Below are 17,683 nucleotides of genomic sequence, written 5' to 3'. Positions count from 1 at the left end.
AGGTGACATTCAAGACGAAGGACTGCCATCCTTCGCTATACCATGCCAGATATCACAGCTCCAAACTCACAGTTGGAGCTGTTACCAAATGCTACGCGTAGCCCGATACTCGGTACTGATACTAGTGGACGCCACACTAGCACTATCGTCAACGATGGCACCACTACTAAACATCTTCTAACCAAAGCGCTGATCACCACCAAGGGCTGGACCTTTACGGAGTTGGTCAAGAAGGCGCCTAACTTCCGTCCAGTGGACAGAGTCCATTTTGAAGATCCCACGTTGACACAGACGATTCGGATGCACGAGGATTCTGGTAACCCCTTGATCATCGAAGGGTTTCACGAACACGAGAGTTGGCCCGCTGATCTATTCACCTTGGATTGGCTCAGAGAGCATGGGAAACAAGGTAAGGGTCTGTTTTCCATGGCAGAACTTGCCACTCGACTGATGCCGGTATTCAAAGGGGCGTCCGTCCGTAACGTACACAACTGGGCTGATTTCGACTTGCCCCTTTCCGAACTCATTCATAAACTTCGTGCGACCCCAAGATACGCTAGCGAACATGGTGAGGACGTCTATCACGTCGCTTTTTGTGTCATCTCACTTTTCATCAGAAACCGAGCGATTGTATGGCAAAGATGCGGAATGCCCGCATGAGTGGGCATCTTGGTTGTCAACTTCTGGCGTCCTTCCAAGTGATCTCCTGCCTCACAGAACTAATGATTACCTCAAGTACCTTCCGGTCAGTTCGTTTCATGATATGCTTAGTGGCTATACAGATAATCATCTTGGATCAGAACGATGTGCAGACTTTGATGTGCTACCTCGGAGTAGGGGACACCTTTACACCTTTCCATAAGGACCTCTGCGCCTCTTCCGGTCAGAATTTAATGTGTTATACCGAGAATGGCGGATCGTCTTTCTGGTTCATGACAGAGAGTTCAGCTGCACCAGGCATGGCTGAATTTTTCCACAAGATAAATGAGGAATTGGACTTTGAGACACATGTCGTGACCCTGAGAGAGTTGGGGCAGTCGAGGCTTAACATCTACATTGCGGAACAGCAGCTCGGCGATTTGGTGCTTGTTCCCCCAAGAAGCTGTCACCAAGTCATCAACAACGGTGGCATCACGATGAAAACATCCTGGTCGCGGATGACTCTCAGAGGCTTGACGAATTCTCTCTATCATGAACTTCCCGTATATCATCGGTACGTCCGTTATCATGCTAGTGCATTTTGCAATAGCAGTGACGTCGTTTCGCAGCGTATGCCGACCGGAGACGTACAAGGTCAAATTGAATATATATCGCGCCCTTCACCGCCAGACACAGAGACTTCAGGAACTTCGAGAACAGCAGACAGGTTCTCCTCATCCTGACCGGTCATCGTCCACTATAAACTCGAGTCTTGAGGGAGTCGCTCATGAACTCCACCACTTACTTGAGTTGCTCGATGATGTCCTCGGGGAAGAATACTCACCAAAGCACCAAGACATGCCGCATGTTTCGCAATCCGATACGTCCCTTCAAAACAACATCACTTGCGACTTTTGCGGCGCAGACATCTTCCAGAGTTTCTTTGAATGCATATCATGTGCTCCTCATTCACTTGTAGTCCATGAAGAGATGAGGATTGGAGATGGTATTGTGGTTTGTCCGCTTTGTTACGTTGAGGGTCGGGGTTGCAACTGCGGGACTATGAATCCAACCCAGTGCCGGCCTTTTGGCGATCTGCTACGATCGCGTGATGAGGCCCTGCGCACCATTCGGGCAGTATGTCCTGACATCGTAAAGGACTTCCAGTCTCTCCTGAAGCATCCAAGGTAGGTTTACTCCTGCTTTCAGGAGACTGCTACTTAATCGCGTGGCTAGTTCTATTATAGCAATACGCCATGTCGGTGTCTTCAGGGCGGCCTGCATGTTGCACGAACGGCGGCCAATGTCATCAGTCATAGCTGAGCCGTTCGGTATGTGCGTAACAAAGCATCAAGCTCCTCGGAGTTCGATGATCTACTGCGCAACCTGCCATGGCGGACGATGCACGACTCATGTATTAGAGTCCTACCATATACATTCTGCATCGGCAATCCTGATGTCAGATGGTCCAGAAGGGGGCATGTCTAATTGGCATGCTTATCATAAACAATCCAAGGTAGCGTTCAAGGATGCACATGCACGTATTTTGCACGACGAAGAGACTGGTATACGTCCAGATCTCCGCATGAAATTGGCATACGTTGCATCCAAATTTCGTACATGCAAATCTGTCAACCCAAATGCAACTATTCCGGGGTGGTACGACAAATGCGTAGAGCTGACTAGCGCGTCCGTAAGGGGTCCTCCGTTACCATTGTTTGCACGAAGCAACTAACACTTTGACAAGGTTGCATCATCCCCATTGAAGCAGGCGATCAGTAAATCTCGTTCCCAGGGTCCCCAACGCGGTGGGGCTACAACGTCCAGCTCAGTCGGGACGCCTGCTTTGTCTACAGCGTCGCTTTTTCGCAGGTCAGAAAGTCTTAGTGATTTGACATCACTTCCAAGCGACTTTCAAACTAGTTCACCGAGCAACTGCGTGGCTAGTGTTCTAAACACGTATCGATCACTTCCCACAACTCGACAACATCCTGGCGTAGCACCCGCAAATGGAAAGAGACGTAGATTTGTTATGGACTGTGTGTTCATTCCCCATGATAGGCCCGCATTATCCAATGGCCCTTCATCCAGTGTGTCCGATGATACCCCAGCAATTCATATTAGATCTATGGTATTTGCTCCACATTTTGTCCACGTATCCCATTGACGTAGTGTATTTAGCCAGATAAGGATGGCACATCCCTAAGCATCTCAAGAGTGGATGGCGACCAGGAACATGAGCAGTTTGGCGACTCTGCCGGCGGTTCGAACGGTAGGCCCCCAAAGAAGCAGCGTATTGCTCCCCCCAGCGACAAACTCTCGAGAACTGGAAGGCCTTCCGTGAGATTTGAGAAACGGTGAGTGGTTCATCCGTCGAGAGGGGGAAGCACGACTAAGCGGATCGCTACATAGTGCATCAAACGGCAAAGTCTATATGACGAACAAACCTCATTCTCCCGTCAAATTGCTTCCCGACCCTCATGACCCCGCCAAGAAAGCAGTGGAGATTCAAGCAACACCTTACTCAGGTCTCATAGACGCATCTGGTGACGTTGGATCAGTGGCTCAGAAACAGCTAGATCTCCTGATGGCCGAAAATGATAAGCTGAGGACTACTAATAATGAATTGGAGAAAGACAAAGAAATAATGGAGAACCAGCTATACGACTTTGGAAAACGCAACGAGGACTTGATGACTGTGAACCAGTACCTGCGCGCACAGTACAGCAAGGCTCGCGACAACCTTTACGCTCTTCGACAAGAATTCGTCAATCCTTCTTCCGCATCCGCTCCTCCAGTTGGCAGGCACCAGGAAGCAATGCATCGTCAAGATCCTCTTACTTACACTGTGTCCTACGCAGGAGCACCTCCCACTGAGCCACGTTTCCCCGCACGGCTTATGGACTATCCCCCCGTTCAAGACATGCCGCTCCTCGAGCTGGAGAAGGGAGGGCCGCGTAAGAACACAAGGCAGCAACCCCGTGCCCCATCTGATGAAGAGAATTATTCGCCTGTGATGCCCGTCGCCAAGCCTACCCAAGCTCAAGGCCAACTTGGCGCTTCTGTTGACGAAGGCAATCTGTCCTCACCTCTGGGAACCGAAATTTCGTTGACAATCTCCGACGGCATGGAGTACTAAGCTTCTATATTAAGCTTCCATCTCGCCTTTAATGACTAGAGCTGATTGATAATTGCCTCAACCGACCACTTTACTACACATATCCCAAGCATAATTACTCCTGTATACCACCCCGTCGCCAATTTACTTACACATCCCTGGTAGTCTGTAAAGCCGTACAAAGATAGTCGAGAGCAAAATTCGATCATTTGACCAAAGCTATGGCGGGTGTCCAAACATAAACCGTGAAAGTGGATATTAGGTGGAAGTAATGAATGGGTATATATCAAAGCGTCGAAGGTAATGACTGACGATGGATGATTTACGTTGATGGTAGCATGGAACAGATATAGGGAAAGGGCCAGAAGTTAGCAGCGATCAGCCGCATCGGCACGTGAGGATTCTCCAGATGCTCGACTTCGGTTGCGGAGGGTCATCATCTTGTTGCTGGCGGTAGTCCTCGCCGCGAGAAACACCTGCCTCATTGCCGTGGGCACGCACTGTGCTTATTGCAGGTGGAGCGGCCCCAACCGTCGACACCATGGGAGATGCACGTCCGTATGCTTGAGATCCGTACGGTTCATCGCCTGTGTCCCAACCGTAATCACCAGTAACTACATTCGCGTAAGGATGTTGCTGCGCACTGACATGATTGGATTTGTTTTGCGGTGTTGAGACAGGAACGTTAATCTGAGCGGCAGCAGAGAGAGGGGTGGAAGCGCCAGGTGGGTTTCCTGCTCCAGGAGCGAGCGCATTAGGGACTCTGCGTTGCTTCGAGCCTTGTCTAACTAGCGCTGGTGAAGGCAGGTTGACTCCACCAACCTGAGATGCTCGGCGCCAATCCGCATCCCGACGTCGTTCCAAATCCCTTCGACGGTCTTGCGGCGCAGGTGCCATACCCGCATTCTGTATTTGAGCAAGTACTTGCGACTGCCCCTGTGGCGACAAGATGAAGTCTTTGCGTTTGGGTAAATGAAACTTGACTCACCTGTGAAGCTTCCCAACCTTTACCCCCTGTATAGTCAAAAGATCAACAATAAGGTTATAAGATGCAAGGGAAATTGTACCATTCAGTAGGTTCCAGTCAAAAATGCCATCGTCTATGTCGTTATTATTCTTCATCACCTTGGTAAAAAGCTCCCTCAAGAAATCGTAGTCCGGGGTCTCCTCAAATCCAAGCTTGCGAACATAGTTCAAATAGATACCGAATTCCTCTGTTCAAGAGTTACTGAGCATTTAGAGGACAAATTATGAATCAACAAACCTGGATATCCCTCACAGAGGTCCTTGATAGGTGTTGTCTGCTTCTTTTCTCCAATCTTTTCGTACTTTTGCTTGTTGGTAGCAGCCTTCAGCCCTTGCCAAGGTAAACTGCCACGCAAAAAGTACATAAAGACATGTCCGAGCGCCTCCAGATCGTCTCTCCGAGATTGTTCTGAAGAAATAAGTTATTGCGACCAATCACGAAAGAAAAACACATACCTCGTCCCAAATGAGTATTGATGCTCATGTATCGCGCCGTGCCGCTCAAACTTTTCCGTTCCCGGTAAGGAATGTGCTGCTTGGTTTTAGGATCGCGATATTGCTTGGCCATCCCAAAGTCGACGACATGAATGACTACAAGACATATGTGAATGTAATATCCGCCATGAACGGAGGAAACTTACGATTCGCCACCTTTGTGCCAGGACGCCCGATGAGGAAATTATCTGGCTTGATGTCCCGGTAAATGAGGTTTTTGTCATGGATAGTTTGCACCCGGGACAACTGCGAACAGTTAGCCGGCAGAAGAAGACTACAAAGGCGCAACACGCACCATTTGTCGAGCTGCCATGCACACCGTCTTTGTAGAGAACTTACGCCCGCACATATCAAACAGATCCTCCAGACTCGGGCCCAAAAGATCTATCACCAGAATATTGTGGAGACCTTCCTGCCCGAAGTGATATATTTGAGGAATACCAGCTACAAGAATGCGCGTCAATGAATTTCGTCTACTTGCGAGTCTAACAAATATACGCACGGCAGCCAGCTAGAATGCGGTATGAACGACATTCATCTCGAAGTTGAGGTGCCTCTGCTTTACGTGGCTCCTGCAGCCAAAGAAGATATAAGGAACAAAGGCGCAGGTCAGTGAAGTGGAGGACCCACAAACTTGATGGCGACGGTCGTGGAGTTCAGTAGGTTCGTTCCTAGACGCCATGGTCAGTTCAAGCCGAAAGCCGATAAAAAGACGTTTAAAAGAAGTGCGAACCTTCAAAGATAACGCCGAATGAGCCTTCCCCGATTTTCTTGCCAACACGGTAATGCACGCCAACTACGTTTGCCGTGCCAGAGTTATTGGAAGACATGAGAGGCGTATGAAAGATGGAGAGGCAGAGAAAACAACTTAGACCGTGGACAGGGCAAGGACAAGGCCTCCAGGCCTTCTACTGCCTCTGCGGCGGCGGTGGACAAACGTTGAGGGTACAGTTTACTCGGTCAAAACCGAGCTTACCAAAACAAGCGACGTCCCTATGCAGCCGCATGCGTGTTGACTAAATCCTTTCATGTGCATGCCTTCCATTGCAATATAATGTTCGCGTATTGTGTAAAGATCGAGTCAACGCAAATATATTTAAGTCCATACATATGACAGCGCGAACTACGAAGAAAAATGTGTTTGACTAAACAATCTTTCACCACCCTGAAAGAAGCCTCTCTTTGAGTCCGACAACGAATGTCCAGAGCAAAGAGGAATTGTAGCCAATAGTACCGGAAATCGTCAAAGCCACGAGTGCATATTTTATCAGAGCAACTTTCCTTCTCTGGTAAGACCACTGCTCTCCACCCACCACCCTGAAATCATCCCAGCGCGGCTTTCGCACGATCCACCAGTAGAGTGCGATCATACCAGGGAACGTGGCTACATTTCTGACGCCCTTCCGACTGTCACCTCGATAGTATGACAAACAGCCCAAGAATATCGTGTTCTCCATGCGCTTTCGGATCCATGTGTTGTAAGAGGCTGTGGCCTTCTGAGTGACTTCAAGTGATTTCACCTTACCATCGATGATCGGCTTGATCAGCTTGAGAATATAGCTAACCTATGCGGCCTCACGTTTTATTACAGCAGTTTGAAAATTCTAAAAGCACGTACCTGAGTCTCGATGGTGAAAAGAAGAGAAGCATGAGCCGAAGCACTATTGGGCCCTGACAAAGTTATCGAATGAAGTCATATTACACAACTTGAATCAGCCAACCACTAACCCACGATTGTGAACATGTTTGGAAACCCAGGGAAAACCGTTCCGTAATAGCCCGTCGCTCCACCTTCTGATTCGAAATATTGCGTCAGAGTCAGGTCACCGGTTCCGCGGAAAGCTATGTCTCGTGCGACCTGTGCAATATTGAATGCTAAGGACCAGCACTCATGGCTGAATTGAAAATTACCAGGTAAAAGCCAGTGGCAAAAATAATTGCGTCCAGTGGTACTTTGTCACCAGTCTTGAGAACGACCCCGCCCTCGACAATTTCTTGGATTCCAATCCAATCCAGATCAACGTTGGGTTGGTGCAAAGCAGACAGGTAGTCAGGATCAATGATCAAGCGTTTGCACCCAGGAGCTATTTAGCAGTTGTTGATTGGGCGCGTCACAATCATCGATATCACAATAATTGCTCACGGTAAGTGGGAATCATATCATCGTGGAATTTTGCTGGCATGGTTTGTTGCATGTACAATGTTAGTGTCTATTGATCATTAGAAACGCCAAGTAGACTGAGAAGCTGATGTTACCTTCTTGACGACTGCACCAACGAGTGAATTCGTCAAGAAAATGTTCCATAGAAGATCAGACTGGATTTGAAGAATTCAGCTTCCGCCGGGGCGAGATACCTCTGCAGCGTACCTGAATCATGATGAAACTTCTGTATGCGGACATGAGAAAGGGAACATGAGCAAATGCCCACTTGAGCCACTCTGGGTAGCGATAGTTTCCCTTCAGCGTTTCACCATTCATTCAGCACGAACGATCAGCACAAGAATAGTGTTAACATACCCTCTCTGCGAACCATTGTGGTGAACGACAAAAGTTGATGATTCGAGTAGTAGGCTCGGCGGCGATAATCGGTATGAACTGAGTTCTAGAAAGTTGATTAACACGTGGCCTCCGAAAGATAGACAGGGAGCATGATTTACGCAGAGCAGCCGTTGCCGATGACGCCAACCACCTTGCCCTTCAGGTCTACATCATGCTTCCAGTGAAGAGAATACCAGAGTGGCCCTGTGAATTTTTCCCTCCCGGGAATATCCTGAGGAAACATCGACGATGTAAAAGGGCCGACAGCCTGGATAACAACTTCCGCTTGTGTCTGCATAATCTGGCCAGACACTACGTCTTCTAGCGTCAAATTATGCACGCCGTTTTTTTCGTCCCATTCGACAAGCTCAACGCGGGTATTGAACACCGTGCGGGAAGCCAGGTCGTATTTCTGATAGATTTCCTCCCAGTACGCACGTATCTCGGGCTGCGTAATGTAGTAGTTCTCCCAGTATGGGTTGGGTTCCGTTGAAAGGGAATACCAGTGCCCGGGAACATCGGACCCACACCCCTGATCAAAATATTCAATAATCAAGTTCAAAGAGTGGATATGGCCATACAGGGTATGTGTTGTCCTGGCATGTTCCAACGTACATTAGCATTGACTATACGCGGAATGAAATGATTCCGATCGTACTCGCCATGTCCCACCGATGGATCCTGCTTGTTCATAAACCTGGAAAGGTCAAGTTTTCATCCTACAAAATTTCAAGCTGGCTTACCACAAAGTTATCATGCTGCAACTTGTTTCTCAAGTTCACAGCCATGGTAAGTCCGGAAATGCTGTTATGTTGGATCAAGTATCACCCCATTAGCCATTTGTAAAATAGCAAGAACGCACCCAGCACCAACTATGACCACTCGAGGTGTATCACGATGCATATCTAGCAGAATGTTTCGCGTCAAGCTCGTCGGTTGAAAGAGGAAGGAAGTGTAGTTCCGTGACAAGGCCATGGGGGGGGGCATCTCTAGATCTAGTATCCCACCCGGAAAAAAATATTCTTCTCCACCGAGATTTTGTCATGGATCAACACAACATTTCGGGAATGTTGCATCTTATAAGTATTTGCCTAACAAGTTCCTTGCTTGCACACAAAATCCGGAATAATTCTAGATAGGGCAATGCTTGTCAATTTGAAATTGGCGATGTTTGTCTGTTACGGCATCGCTGGCCTGCGCACCGAGACATGGGAGACAAAGATAAGACTGCATGTTGCATGTAAAACACATCAAATACAGAGATAGCGTATGAATGAGAGATGATATCAGGACAGTAAACAGGAGGGTAACTAAAATTAACATACTCAGACAAAGCTTTGCCACAGATGAATTAAGTCCAGTCCAATATTGTCAATAGTGCGTTTTTATTATACAAGCGGTGCAGCGCTCCAACCCCGAGCTTCTCAACGAAACTCAAAGCTGGAGCTAAAGCGTTCCGGGACGTGACTAAGAGACAGCTGTTGATATCTGCGAAAGTTAGCTAGAAGTATAAACTCATATACAACATATACATACGGTTCTGAGTTCTGATGGAAATAAAATCCGCTCATTGTTGCAGCAGGAGGATGTGACCGTGGTCCAACTGACACCCCTCGACCTCCTCGTCTGACGCTGGAATCCCTCCGCTTCCGCGCAGTAGGGAGTGTCTCTGTTTTCCCGAGGGACGGTGAATGGGGCAACGGCAGGTCATTAATTCCGTCATTCTCGAGCGGAACGGACTGCGTCACTGGGCGAAGCGTGGATGTGGATGTAGGCGGCTGGGGATTGAAATCGACACAAACATAATAGAAGCCTGGTCATAGTAAAAACACCAGTTGCCGCGTCAGAAGCTTGTGGTTTCTTGTCGGGCCGACCACATAGTGATCTGCACCCGACATAAAACCAGTCGCGCACCTGCGAAGCTTGCGCCATTGATATCTTGTACTCTGTGGTTGGGTACCAAAAACCGTTCTTTCCATCTCATAAAGACTGCACCACGATCGCGATCGGGGATGGTCAGGTTAGGCTTTTTCAACTCGTTCTTGACATGCCGGAAAGCAGGGAACCGCTGCCAATGGACCATGTCCTCCTGCTCATTGGCGCCCCAGTTTTGTGTCAAGAATCCATAGCGGCTGCCTATGATTTCTGCGTCAAAGTAAGTGGTCAATTCAGGCCAGTCATCTGTCAAACCGCGAATGCGGAGGTACCCGCAAAGAAACGAGGAAGAGAAATCCACATCCTGGTAGGGAAATGAGCTTCACCGAACGCCATGATTAATCTTCCGTTTCGACGTACAACGATATTGACATTCACGTCGTAGCTATTCCTGCCACTTTTCTGTGTACCCTGGAACACAGCGCCAGGATATAAGCAATGATGGCCTTGCGGGCGCACGCGAATATGGGTAATGTCGAGAAGAGGATCCGGAGAAGAGTAGGAGGTATTTAGACAGGGAGAGCGAGAATCCGTGGAGGCGTGATTGCGGGACTGGCGGGAAAGTGGTCTTGAAGGTGTTGTAGCATGGGTGTGAATGGATAGCACTAAGGGTTTCGGGGTAGCGGGTATGCTCGATTGCGAATAAATAGAGGGGGTGCAAGATGGCACAGAAATTGGAGTGTAAGGAGAGGAGGCTGTCTGACTGGGTGTAGAAACTTCGTCCATATCCATATCGTCGCCAAAAATGCCGTCGTCTGGAATATGAACGAGCGGTACGCTATTCAGCTGGGGGGCGATTGTAGGAAGCGTAGGTCGGACAACGGGGGGGCCGACATCATTAAATGCGAAAAGATTGTCATCTTGTTGCATTTGCAACTGCGTATCGCGACACCAAGCACAAATGGTGTTGGAATCGTGGTCGTCCTGTACAAGCACAGCATTGGAGAAGTCAAGCGGGTGGTCGCAAGACGAGCAATACTTGATGGCTTGTGCAGGTTCTGCTTGTATTTGATCTGTGATGACAGGATAAGTGTTTTCAACTGGCATTGTTGTTACTTGGGTAAAGTTGAGGTGGGCAGTGACAACAGGTACTACGTATACTTGGTTGGCAACTTGGGATTCGAATTTGGCATGTGTAAGGATTTCCAAAAGGTATCGTTCACGTGCCTCTCAAAAAAAAGTTCTTGGCCGTACATCTCCCGAACAGCAAACCCTTATAGCGTTACCGTACTAGCATCGTGCTTGTGTCCCTTTCATTTGCGACCGGCGTTGGCGCTTGCTAGCATATCATATGACGCTCGATGCGCAGTCATTAACTACGAGGTTAAGCTCCTTTGATGCACACTCGTCATATGCAATTCACAAATGATAAACTGTAGCTTTTCATACACATTACACAGCTAGCGATGTGGCGGCTGTACTACCGCGCTCTGAATTACAAACTTCCACCCGAACTATGATGATGCCAAACTTTCAACAACTCGCTGCGGCGCTTCTGCAGCAGATTCATCTATGTGCAGGGTAACTGTCAACGATACTCATTGCAACTGCCACTCATACATCACTGTAAGTGTCGACTGCTTTACAGGTAACAGTACCTGGCATTGCAACACGCAGTGTTCGTAATATATCTCCCCTGGCGCCTGTTCTCCACTGCCAGGCCTAAAGAAGAAGGGAGATAGTAGTAGTGGCTGGCGCTCGGATCCTATGCTATTCATCGTACAGCGCTCTCGTGGCCAGTATCTATGGCCTGCCTGCACAACGAACATGGGCATCTGACATCTATGACCTGTCGTTGCTGGTGCCAAAAACGTTTCTTCGTTGACTAACATCATGATAATATGATGACAGGGCTTTGGGTGTTTATTCAAGTAGTTTCTTCTCCTTATACTAGGATTCCAATTCTCATTCAAAAACGCATTCCGAAGAACGTGCTGGCACTTGATCAAATCAACGGCCTACTTGAGAGCTGATATGAGTCAGCATCATACCCTGAACTCGTGAAAGCAAGTTTCTTTCTCTTAAGTCCGTAAAACATCGACTTATGTTAAACTGCAGCGTATAGGGGGGAAGCTGCTGGGACGGTAGCAGTACGGGAAATTACTACTTCGCGGTTCAATACAGTCTTCGAAGAAGCAGAACCGCAGGTTTGCCAGCATGTCTTGTAAAAATGCGGCAATTTGTTTGGTCTGTTTCGCAGCGCCGACGGTGCTTGCACTCGGAATAAACGCATGCGGGCAAAGTGTATGCAGTGATGAAGGGGGCGGGCGATATGATTCTGGAAAGGAACCGAGCATTATAGCATGAAAATCATAGTCATCGATTGATGTACGATATCGCCTTGTGAGTTATTCTTATCTAATCGAGTTCGTTGCGTTCATAAAGATACTACAGAGGACCTCGAACGCCAACCACCCTTGCATACTAGTGCTCCGAGTCGTCACAATGATGCGCCGTTGTGATCGTCGGTCACCTACACGTCGAATTCCCACATCATATTCTCCCACCACTGGCAACAAGGTGTGGTGCCGCTTCAAGTGAAGTTCGCACAAACTGAGTGGCTAGTCATAATGTTTAATGATTTTAGGTAGCTCCTAGTAGTGCCGCCCGTCGGCAATCCGTTCAGCGTCCCCGCAGGGTATCTTGAACACCATGAGACATAGAGAACTTGAAGGGGAACGGGGTTTTTTCAGATCTTATACATTGGGTATGTTGGTTACTGCGCGTCAAACAAATGGCTAATCTGATGGCTTTTCAATGCACACAGCAGGGCGGTACTGCAATGATTCCTGATCAACAAGAGCCCACAGCCAGTGAAGTAACTTGTTTTCCACCTCCAGCTGTCTTCAGATAATATAAATATATGTAGTATCACGATTTCAAGCGCATAATGTCGAAAATGCATGAACGCTCCGTCCACACAGAGAGGACGAAGCCATGTCGGAGAACATGCGGCAAAACAGCCCCTGACTGTTGACGATTATTTAAGGAATTTCTTCGGCTCCTTGCGGCCAAGTTTGGAGGCAAAAATAGAGGATTTCAAGAAAATAGGTATCGACGGGAAAAACACACTGGATGCCCTCATCCGGTGGCAGGTCTTAGAACGGGAAGAATGTATTTTCTCTCAAAATCTGTATCTTCGACTCACTCCATTGCAGCTTCGTGGTTTGATGTTAGGTATCGAGAGATTGTCAGATAAGGGCAAGGGGGCATGATCACAATTGTATTCCTAACAGTCTTGTTGCAAGTTCTATTGCCACGATCCGCAGGAAGTAAACATGCGCGTATTCCGGAAAACGCTTCATGAATGGTGGGTTACTGCATTCGCACAAAGCAGGAAAAGGAAGTTAAGAAAGAATGTATCGATGGAATTGGTGGTCGATGAGTGATTGTATATGAAAACCACAGTATGAATGGACGGTCGTAGCAAGCGTAAGTATATGAGATTACAGGTCATCATCCTCCTCCGGAAGCGGAACATTCTCAGCCTGACACATGTAATTGAGCAACGAGCAATCCATGAACCAGAAAACAGGGACAAACCTTCCTCAACTCGTCCTCGTATTGTCTCATCAACTCAGGGTCGACGTGAGCCTCAGCAGGGGCAAGGGCAGGAGCCGCTACGAACTCTAGGTCATGGTTGCTGCGCAAAGTTCATCAATAAGATTGAAATATGCGTTCGCTGAGAAGAACACGCACCCAACCAGCTTCTTTGCAAGCCACAGGAATGGCTTCTCGAAGTTGTAGTTAGATTTGGCAGAGATTTCGAAGTAAGGCAGGTTCTTTTTGCGGTTAAACGTGACAGCGCCTGTCTTCACTTTGCGCTCCTGAATTGAATGATGAAGTCAAAAGTGGCCTTGTAGAAGATGGAATCCTGACCAACCTTAACATCAACCTTGTTTCCGCACAGTACAATGGGGATGTTCTCGCAAACGCGCTCAAGATCGCGGTGCCAATTTGGCACATTCTTGTACGTGATTCTGGAGGTGACATCGAACATGATAATGCCGCATTGGCCTTGGATGTAGTATCCATCGCGAAGACCACCGAACTTTTCCTGCCCGGCTGTATCCCAGACATTGAAACAGATCGTGCCGAAATTTGTGGAAAAGGAAAGTGGGTGGACTTCGACACCAAGAGTAGCTATACAAAGAGAATATCGATAGGAACTGGATTACGCTGGATTGTAAGGCGCATGACCTACCGATGTACTTCTTCTCGAATTCACCAGTAAGATGGCGCTAAATATCGCAGAAATCAGATTGTGATCGCACAGATGCGGGACTCTCTCACCTTCACGAACGTGGTCTTTCCGGTACCACCATCACCGACTGAATGGTCCAGTCAAACGACAACGCGACAGATGGCGTAATACGAGGTGCAAGATATTTTTGAGAGACATACAAAGCCGAGATCAGAAAGAAATGAGTCACGGAGCATCAGCATCATTGTCAATGTGAGCAAGATAATGAGATCACTCACCAAGGACCAGCTTAAAGGTAGGAATCTGTGTCATGGTAAGACTGTTGTCGTTAGAGAAAGAAAGCGATGAACAAGATGAGCAAAGGGCAGAAATCAGGAGATGAGATAAGGTTTGGTTGCCACTTTGGCGGGAAATTGCCTGAAATTGCCTAAATCGGGGGGCCGCTGAGTTAAATTCGAATGGACTTTCCCACGTTCGAGGACGTAGAAATCGAGCAACTCTAGTCTCTGCACGAGCGAGGTGCTGATTAATTATCAAGAGAAAATCTTCCGTGCGAGTCTGCGTAGCGGATCAGACAGTATAACAATCCACAAATTTTTATATTGATCAGTAGGTACAACGACTAAAAAGATGTATGCGTCATGGTTTGACCCAACCGTCAAGGCCACATAGTAGCAACTCTCCCGAAGGAAAGCGGGTACGGAAGATACAGGAATATGACGCCGCATCATCAGAATAGCCCTCATCTACCACAACGAATCAACACCGCAAGGCGGACTCATATGGCAAGAGCGAGCTACACAACGATGCTCGATCTTGTGAGCACCCCGAAGAGCACCTCGCTCCATCAACCAGAAAGTAACAACGCCATGCAGAAGAACAAACCTCTGTGCCGTTAGCTGACGCTTCATGCGGTTGAATGGACACGCAGGATTTCACAACAAAAAATTGCAGTCATTATATGGGCATTATTAAAACTCCGACAGCCGACTCGCGTCTGCCGATTTGCCGTTGTCGCGTTATGATCGTGTGATCTTCCTTGCGCAACAATCCTGCAGAGCGGGAGAGCCTCGATGTCAAGGTTGTCGGCGTTACCAAGACCAAGGGAATCTGTATTTGCAGGTGGCATCGACCCGTATCGTGGTGATGCCAATGCAATCTGTCCGCCAAACCTGCACGAGTGCGTCCTTGCCATGGAAGACTGCTGCGAAGAGGTATGAGACTGGGTGGATATCATAATGCGCTACAATTCATACCATTATCAGGCGCATGAAGCCCAACAGCTTCTTCGAAATGGAACATTCGATCTGCCCCGCATGCGCAAGGTCCTTGAAAGCCAGAGGGTGAGACCATATCAGCTCTCCTCGTGAGCGCACATTATATTTATGATACAGGTATTCCTCCTAATCGATGAGGGTACAGTGCGCAGATATAAAGCTGATCTCGCAGACGAGATCGAGCCTCAGATAAATGAGCTTATTGACCGTGCAGAGAAAGGTCTCAACGCTCTGAGCCGTCGAGAGGGCTTGATTCAGAGCAAGGTGCGCAAGTCACCTCTGCTCTTGCACGATGTGACTTAACGTACGCAGGTTGAGGTCGCACAGACTATGCAGTCTAAAGTCGCGACGGCGCCCACCTCAAATAAGCGTGAAGAAAGACGCCTCCAGATGCTCGCAAAGCAACGTCGCAGACTTGAAGATGAAGTAAAAGTCTTGGAATCAGAGATACTGGCATTGGTATGCACATTTCCTCAAGCAGTGAACCATATTGAACCATACCTTTAGCAACACAAGAAACCTAAGAGGACTTGATTCGACTAAGAATGTTGCAATCGACGCTGGGAGTGCTAGTAGCATCTCAGAGCTGCAACTCGGCTCTCCGGTAAACACAGCGCCTGCATAGCTCCCGGTTTACAACTATTCTAGCCCACTTTCCCTTTGTCATTCGTTTCGCCCACGCCTGCAACTCTTCTCGACTTTTACGTGCAAACCTTCCCCCATGCAAGGGTTCAGTCATATGTATCTCTCGCCGCCAAGAAAGAACCTGCTGAAAGTAGGATACACGCACGCGGAGCAGATCGCATCTCAGGCCATCCACCAAGGTTGCGCCACACTGGCACGACAAAGATGTAGAACCTGAATAGGGCAGGAGCAGGTTACCAGGGAAGCAAACATGAATATTTTCTTATGTCCTTCTTGTGTTGTAGGTACTTGCGAACGTGGTTGGCTTTCCGCATATCATTGACATCGCCCGACATCTGCTGTGCCTCCACCCTGGTGTTCGACTACAGGCTTGAGAAAGTCGCTCGCTCCAACGGAGTTCCACCTGTCGCGACCATCCGGTTAGCTCTCGAGACTCTTGCACGCGCGTCAATGCTAGAGCCTCCTCAGGTAAAAGCAAACTAGCGTCTCATTCGTCAGCAACATTCCCAAGGTCATCGATACCGTATTCCATTCCTTCGAGAACTGCCCACAGTAATGGTCGGTTGGTATCCCAAACGCCTTCCAAACCGTCAGAGGGAACTGGGTTAGGGGATTTGAGGTTTGAAAGCTCGTTACCTGTACACAGAATAGCGACAATGAGCTTACGACGCACTTTAACCTTACCAGTTTATCTCTGCACTGACACATCTCAATTGTCTACCTACGTCTTTGTGTCGGCAAATGCTAGGGTCTTAACTTCGCCCGGGGGATTGCCAGAACCTCTACTGAAGCATAAGATCTGCCTTGTACATGATAAAGGCCGGTTCTCGGACGTCGTAATCTGGCTGGACCTGTTCGAGGGGTTTCACCTTTTTCTTCATGCTTCGATGTCGTTGATGCTGGATACCAGCTCGGTGTCTTCAACCATGGCCGCCGTATCCATTCCTACTGGTAAGGGCCCTCCCGAATTAATTGATCACTCAGGAAGGACATCAGTTAGGTGTGAAGTTCAAACGACCTTACAGGGCCAGATGTTGACAGTCATATGCAACAGGTATACACACGCGTAGCAAAGTAGCTAGGCACATCTCGCGGAGCATAGCATCTGCGTCGAGCATGTGGCCCGCTAGTAGCCGACTTCACGGCATAGGCATATCTATAACTTGTCGGACAGCCGTCGTAGAAATCGACTCCAGTATCAGACCTCAGTAGTGGACTTCGCGTCCGATATTACGGAGTCCGGAGCTGCTGATGGGATTTATGTAAGCGCCACAAATATCCTCATGCCAGCTCCACGTTAAATGCGCGCATCTCTGGCAATGTGATCAGCACATGGAGAGGAAGTGCGACGCCCAACAAGAGGAGGATAACCCTGCGATGCGAGATTAGGGTTGAAACGAAGCCGACACTTGTAAGTTCCCTTCTGAGCTGAGATTGTGAAGACTGTGGACTCATCCAAGGACTTTGTCGAACGCAAACGGATTCCCATCGCCCAAAAACTTTGCAGGAAGCAAATTTCCCACCCTCTACTTCTCCAAACGCAAACCCCGACGCGTAAGTAGTGGAGAGAGGGTTCTATCGAATGCTAACCTTCTGCCCGAATTGCGTCCTAATTGCAAGCAGCAGTAGCCCCTAACCTGATCTTAGAACGTTTGAAACTCCAATTGATAGTTACCAATTTGTTCTTTTCCACAGCTGGTCCACTAGGACTCGAAGTACTTTGAGATTCAGCCATGGTCAGCCTCCTATTAATCATGATAATAGGTAGACTCGTCCTCGCTGACGTCACACCTCGCAGAACAATA

The 17,683-nt window shown here is 48.3% G+C and overlaps 8 protein-coding genes across 8 annotated transcripts; 3 read left to right on the top strand and 5 right to left on the bottom strand.

Annotated features, from left to right (window-relative positions):
* Positions 1-42: 42 nt before the first annotated feature.
* EDB91DRAFT_1041222 (uncharacterized protein) lies at positions 43-1,830 on the top strand (the record flags this gene model as incomplete). The annotated part of the gene is made up of 5 exons (XM_041312911.1): positions 43-409; positions 467-568; positions 618-745; positions 801-1,213; positions 1,269-1,830. The coding sequence occupies 5 exons, from the start codon at positions 43-45 to the stop codon at positions 1,828-1,830; spliced, it is 1,572 nt and encodes a 523-aa protein (XP_041184435.1).
* A 946-nt stretch (positions 1,831-2,776) lies between these two features.
* EDB91DRAFT_26673 (uncharacterized protein) lies at positions 2,777-4,020 on the top strand. Its single transcript, XM_041326649.1, has one exon. The coding sequence runs from the start codon at positions 3,074-3,076 to the stop codon at positions 3,776-3,778; it is 705 nt and encodes a 234-aa protein (XP_041184434.1). The 5' UTR covers positions 2,777-3,073; the 3' UTR covers positions 3,779-4,020.
* Positions 4,021-4,135: 115 nt separating this feature from the next.
* Positions 4,136-6,108, bottom strand: EDB91DRAFT_1241649 (CK1/CK1/CK1-G protein kinase; the record flags this gene model as incomplete). Its single annotated transcript, XM_041322099.1, has 10 exons — positions 4,136-4,693; positions 4,746-4,771; positions 4,825-4,971; positions 5,022-5,192; positions 5,240-5,374; positions 5,425-5,524; positions 5,574-5,722; positions 5,781-5,850; positions 5,909-5,949; positions 6,012-6,108. The coding sequence occupies 10 exons, from the start codon at positions 6,106-6,108 to the stop codon at positions 4,136-4,138; spliced, it is 1,494 nt and encodes a 497-aa protein (XP_041184433.1).
* A 246-nt stretch (positions 6,109-6,354) lies between these two features.
* Positions 6,355-9,029, bottom strand: EDB91DRAFT_1093541 (uncharacterized protein). The gene is made up of 14 exons (XM_041316818.1): positions 8,920-9,029; positions 8,680-8,792; positions 8,561-8,621; positions 8,476-8,514; positions 8,399-8,413; positions 7,937-8,349; positions 7,797-7,881; positions 7,647-7,736; positions 7,535-7,594; positions 7,422-7,488; positions 7,190-7,362; positions 7,007-7,136; positions 6,897-6,949; positions 6,355-6,843 (listed from the first exon to the last, which is right to left on the bottom strand). Exons 2-14 carry the CDS (start codon positions 8,790-8,792, stop codon positions 6,436-6,438), a joined length of 1,707 nt encoding a protein of 568 aa, XP_041184432.1. The 5' UTR covers positions 8,920-9,029; the 3' UTR covers positions 6,355-6,435.
* A 212-nt stretch (positions 9,030-9,241) lies between these two features.
* Positions 9,242-10,799, bottom strand: EDB91DRAFT_1076585 (vacuolar import and degradation protein-domain-containing protein; the record flags this gene model as incomplete). The annotated part of the gene is made up of 4 exons (XM_041314875.1): positions 9,242-9,305; positions 9,354-9,630; positions 9,732-10,056; positions 10,113-10,799. The coding sequence occupies 4 exons, from the start codon at positions 10,797-10,799 to the stop codon at positions 9,242-9,244; spliced, it is 1,353 nt and encodes a 450-aa protein (XP_041184431.1).
* A 2,267-nt stretch (positions 10,800-13,066) lies between these two features.
* On the bottom strand, positions 13,067-14,268 carry EDB91DRAFT_1261410 (ras family-domain-containing protein; the record flags this gene model as incomplete). Its single annotated transcript, XM_041324414.1, has 7 exons — positions 13,067-13,240; positions 13,296-13,395; positions 13,452-13,579; positions 13,636-13,895; positions 13,957-13,993; positions 14,046-14,083; positions 14,235-14,268. The coding sequence occupies 7 exons, from the start codon at positions 14,266-14,268 to the stop codon at positions 13,199-13,201; spliced, it is 639 nt and encodes a 212-aa protein (XP_041184430.1). The 3' UTR covers positions 13,067-13,198.
* Positions 14,269-14,980: 712 nt separating this feature from the next.
* EDB91DRAFT_26283 (Spc19-domain-containing protein) lies at positions 14,981-15,955 on the top strand. Its single transcript, XM_041326641.1, has 5 exons — positions 14,981-15,170; positions 15,222-15,299; positions 15,351-15,497; positions 15,546-15,692; positions 15,741-15,955. Exons 1-5 carry the CDS (start codon positions 15,030-15,032, stop codon positions 15,765-15,767), a joined length of 540 nt encoding a protein of 179 aa, XP_041184429.1. The 5' UTR covers positions 14,981-15,029; the 3' UTR covers positions 15,768-15,955.
* Positions 15,956-16,365: 410 nt separating this feature from the next.
* On the bottom strand, positions 16,366-16,560 carry EDB91DRAFT_1041449 (uncharacterized protein; the record flags this gene model as incomplete). The annotated part of the gene is made up of 1 exon (XM_041312925.1): positions 16,366-16,560. A coding segment is annotated over one exon (195 nt), but the record flags the coding sequence as incomplete, so codon positions are not given.
* Between the last annotated feature and the right edge of the window lie 1,123 nt (positions 16,561-17,683).

This window comes from Suillus paluster (assembly GCF_016628075.1).
Source record: "Suillus paluster strain FC165 chromosome Unknown EDB91scaffold_1, whole genome shotgun sequence".
Classification (NCBI taxonomy): domain Eukaryota; kingdom Fungi; phylum Basidiomycota; class Agaricomycetes; order Boletales; family Suillaceae; genus Suillus; species Suillus paluster.
The sequence above is the reverse complement of the archived record's forward strand: the minus strand, read 5'-3'. Positions and strand labels throughout refer to the sequence as shown.